Here is a 4,616-nt window from a genome sequence, read left to right as displayed (position 1 = left end):
CACACACAGAGTCACACACTCTGGCGCACAAACCAACACATACACACAAACACACACACACACACACAGTTACACACACTGGTGCACAAAGCAGCACACACACTCACACACACCTACATTTCAACCTTTAATTACTATGATGTGTTTGTGTTGCAGAACTGTTGCTTTGACTAAAAAACAAAAGTTTATTTGATCAGGAAGCGTTTTGGTGATATTCAAACTGATATAACAACATTAAAGGGCCGACATCAACAGCCACCCATTTTCTTGTTGCTCAGCCAGTCTTTGTACCTCAGACACACACCCTATGAAGTCAGGGTGGCTCATAAGACCAAAGGAAGAAAAAAAAAAACCGATTGTGAGCAGGCTGCATGCCAAGCTTATGCAGAAAAACAACATTTACCGTTAGTATTGAGGCAGATGTGTAGTGTGTTGTAAGACACACTAATCAGGTAGTTCAAGTTCTCCAGCTTAACGAAGTTTACAATTATTGGCTAAAGGAACATTTCCCACGATTATTAGTCATCCAGGAATGTGTCACACGTCAAAACAACCACCCTGTCCTCAGAAGCACCAACATCCATGTTTCTTTGTTAACCGACAGCCTCTGGAACCGTCTGATTCATCTTTACCCCCAGATTACTGTCTCATTACTGTCCCACTGCTGCAGAGTCGTTCAGCCCTCAAGCTGATTATTAACCCAGGAATATGTTATTTTTTCTTTTGAAAAAAGGTCAGCCCAACCTGAGGAGTGAGGACCGGTACAGACACATGACCACCGAACGGGTTCGAGGCCCCGCCGTCTACCCAATCAAGCGCAAGCGCAGCCACGACCACGGCCTGACTCTGGAGGAAAGGTCGGCGTAATTTTTTTTTTGTTTTTTCACATTTATGAAAACTATTCAAAAGTTCAGTCGACCGCGACGGCAAAAGAAGGAAAACGTGCAAACCAGTCAATCTACCGTTTCCACATCAATGAAATAAACCAGCTGGCCTCTGTGTTCCAGGCGAGAGAGGGCCCTAAGCCGCACCAGGGGCCCCCAGAGAGCCCCTGTGCCCCCCGTCCCACCGAGCCCCACGTCGACCTGGAGCCCGACCCCCAGCCCCACAAGCCCCCTGCCCCACCACGCCTACTACGCCCCGGTCATGGACGAGCCGCTGGCCCTCATCAAGAGGCCACGGCGGGAGGAATCTGACGGCACAAAGGACAAGACGACAGGCTCCGCCCCCAGCCAAGTGCAGGTAACACGATCAACGCTGTGTTGTTCGCAACTCAAGTGATTCAAAAGGCCTCTGTCACTGTCCGAGGACAACATGCCTGCTGCGACTTGGCCGGCCCACTGCCACCCATGTGCATGTGTGTGTGTGTGTGTGTGTGCGTGTGTGTGTGTGTGTGTGTGTGTGTGTGTATGTATGTGTGTGTGTTTGTGTGCGTGTGTGGGTGGGAGTGTCTGTCTCTGTAGTCTCAGCATAGCTGCAGGCTCCCAGAGCGACTGTGTATCACCCATTATCTGGAGTCATCAAATACAACGACTCAGGCATCCTATTCCCCGGATCCCTCACAGGCCCGTGCACGTCTGCACTATGCGACCCAGCCAGATTCGGGATAGAAAATGTGAGCAATGGAGGGAAGAATGCGGCGAACAAGACCAAACAGTGGGATGGCTCCCTGCTCTGTTGATGCCATCACACAGGGAGCGATCAGTCTCCCATTAGCAAGCCCAACCTGTTTAATCACTTCTCGAGTATCTTTGTTTTCCTAACAAAAAATAACTCCCACAAAATGTCGTTTTGGATGAATATACAGTTACGGAGAGGGTTGTGTTGCAATTTCAACGCAGCAAAGAAAGGGAAAATAAGGGAAGTGAATTCTGATATCGCTGATAATTTTTCTGTTGTATCCAGGGGGTTTTCCTTCTGTGATTTGGGGTTTTCATGTGACCTTCTTTCCTTTTGTTCCTCTAGATGCGTCCCTCTGTGATCACCTGTGTGTCTTCGGTCCGGAGCTCCGGTACCATGTCGAGGTCTGAGGTCCACAGCAGGCACTCATCAGGTCTGTCCCCCCCCACAACCATAACCCCTCACCTAGAGGCTCCTCCATCACGGTGGTGCATGTCTGAGTGTGTGGATCCGTCCCAATAGATGAGCTATATTCTTTGGTTGGAGGAGAATTGCTATTGTGTGTGTGTGCGTGTGTGTGTGTGTGTGTGTGTGTGTGTGTGTGTGTGTGTGTGTGTGTGTGTGTGTGTGTGTGTGTGTGTGTGTGTGTGTGTGTGTGCCTGTGTTTCTGTCTGTGTGTCACACTGTACTAACCCTCACTTCCCCCTCCCTGTGTGCAGTGACCTCCGACAGCAGCTACGACCAGGGGGTGGAGGAGCACTTCAAGAGGAGCCTGGGGGCGGCGTACCGGCGCGCCCACCCGCAGCAGGCCTCCATCGGCGTCTCCGTGGACGACCATTTTGCTAAGGCCCTGGGTGAGAAGTGGCTCCAGATCAAGTCCAAGTCCTCGTCCTGCTCCTCCACGCCCCCCAGCTCACCCAGCGTCACACACTCGCCCGTCTACGGCCTGAACCCGGCCCACAAGGGGGGCCGCAGCACCTCCTCGCCCACCTCCGGCCCCTGGGTCCTCAACTGAGACCCCCGGGACGGAGGGAGAGACCTCGGAGCTGGACTTATTCAGTTGGACTTGTTTTCGAATTACGTTTCACATTTCAGTGGGTGTCTTTGTGCTCTGCGAGGATCAAAGGTGACCAGAAAGGCGTTTAGAGGTCACTCTGTCACACACACACACACACACACACACACACACACACACAAACACACACACACACACACACACACACATACACACACACACACACACACACACACACCGGACACTGAGGTGTGATGAATGTTGTCGACCCGTTGGAAATGCTGTCTCCGAATGAAAGAGCCGTTAGAGCAAACCAAGGTAGAGTTAATAGGAGTGTATTCAGGGGTTTCTTGTTTTTTTACTGCTTGTGAATAGCGTTTAAGTAGCTGGAGTAGAGGTTGACAAAGGATGATTGGGATTCGACCAATCAAATCCTTCACATTTCCTTTAGTATTCTTTGGTGTCATTCATTTCATGCAGTCTGATTGTAAAACGTGTCATTGTATTTATATTCTGAAGCCGCTGGTTCCCATCATTCCTTTATGGAAATACCTACTGGTGTCGTGGTTTTGAACTTTATCAAAAGTAAAACACGTTTCATAGCTTCTAAAAAGGCTCCAATATATGTCAGGCCAAAATCTTGCATTTGTGTGTCTGCCATATAGCAATGCGCTTAATATAGCGTTGTTCAGATATCTGAGGTACGTCACCTTAAAAAAGAACATGGGGTCACACATTTGTTACTTTAGAGACAACCACAAGAACACAGCTCTATGGCTCACATTCGCACCGTGTGCTACAAGCCAGAACAAGCACAGAGTAAGGGTTAGAGAGCTCTCCCAGAACTACAGCACTCTGTGAGGTCAGACGCTAACACGGACACCTGCCTGTTGAAAGGGCGAGCGCCCCAGACAGGTTCATTTCAGCCGTGAGTCAGTGTGTGTGTGTGTGTGTGTGTGTGTGTGTGTGTGTGTGTGTGTGTCTGTCGGCACTGCATCCGGACGAGCCGTGGTGGTTGTGTATGTGACTGAACGGAGAGCGAGAGACGGGGCTGTGTGAAGTGGGAGGGAGAGAGCAGTGTCTGAGTGTTGGATTTTCCCCCTGTAGGTTCAGGGAATGCAGATTCGTGTCCCAGCAGGCACTTTAGGGCTTGTGTTCTGACATTCCTGTCTCCTGAGAAAATCACTCTGTCAGATCCTACAGATCCTGTTTGGCAAGGCCCAGGGAGGGAGGGAAGAGCAGGGAGGCAGGGTAAGGCGAGAGAACCAGGCCTGACCATGAGAAACAGCCTTTTGCTCGTCAGTTGCTTATTTGCATGCTCAATCTTGTTCCACTTAAAAAAAACGTAATGATTAAGGAAGAAACATTTACAGTGTCATGTGAGACGGTGGATGTGCACATGTTTTCATTTTTTTTGTTTGCTAAATTGCTGGGACAAGCTAGCATGTTTATGTGGTTTGATGCTGTGGAACTGTGCAACTTGGTTGGGAGTTTGTATTTCTTATAAAATAAAACCAAAAATGAAGATTATTAGGTGTTTGATTCTATTGGCAGATGAGTAGATGGGGTATCAGCACACGCTTCAAGGTACGAAGGACATTTCTGAAGTGTGTGTATACACTGTTTGGTACTTGGTCTTAAAGTTTTTCTGTGCACACATAAGAACTGGATGAATAATACTATTATTTGCTCCCTGTTTCAAGTGGTTTCAAACTGGTATTTCCACCTGGAATGCATTCTTTGACGGTGTAATTGGAACAGAGGCATAAGCGACCCCTAGAGGCCACCGGGTGACGTGCAACAGTGTGCCGCTGCGATAAATAATACAAGTTATGTTTAACCAGTGGCAAGTCTAACAATCTTCAACCAAAATCAAGTAGCCTGAATGCTCAAAGCTGAAACATGATTTTTCAGAAAAACCTTATAAACACCATGAATGTGTGTAATTACACGCAAGCGCGAACACACACTCACACAAACA

The 4,616-nt window shown here is 48.6% G+C and overlaps 1 protein-coding gene across 2 annotated transcripts in view; it reads left to right on the top strand.

Annotated features, from left to right (window-relative positions):
• vgll4l (vestigial like 4 like) overlaps positions 1–4,155 on the top strand; it is a 5,902-nt gene extending 1,747 nt beyond the window's left edge. For both annotated transcript variants that reach the window (XM_079749615.1, XM_079749616.1), the window contains 4 exons: positions 734–857; positions 1,008–1,242; positions 1,966–2,053; positions 2,340–4,155. In XM_079749615.1, coding sequence (XP_079605741.1) covers positions 734–857; positions 1,008–1,242; positions 1,966–2,053; positions 2,340–2,635 — 743 coding nt within the window. In that variant the 3' untranslated portion in view covers positions 2,636–4,155. The remainder of the gene's footprint in view (positions 1–733; positions 858–1,007; positions 1,243–1,965; positions 2,054–2,339) is intronic.
• The last annotated feature ends 461 nt before the right edge of the window (positions 4,156–4,616 follow it).

Source organism: Pollachius pollachius (assembly GCF_949987615.1).
Source record: "Pollachius pollachius genome assembly, chromosome: 1".
NCBI classification, from domain to species: Eukaryota; Metazoa; Chordata; class Actinopteri; order Gadiformes; family Gadidae; genus Pollachius; species Pollachius pollachius.
This window is presented reverse-complemented; position numbering and strand designations above follow the sequence as displayed.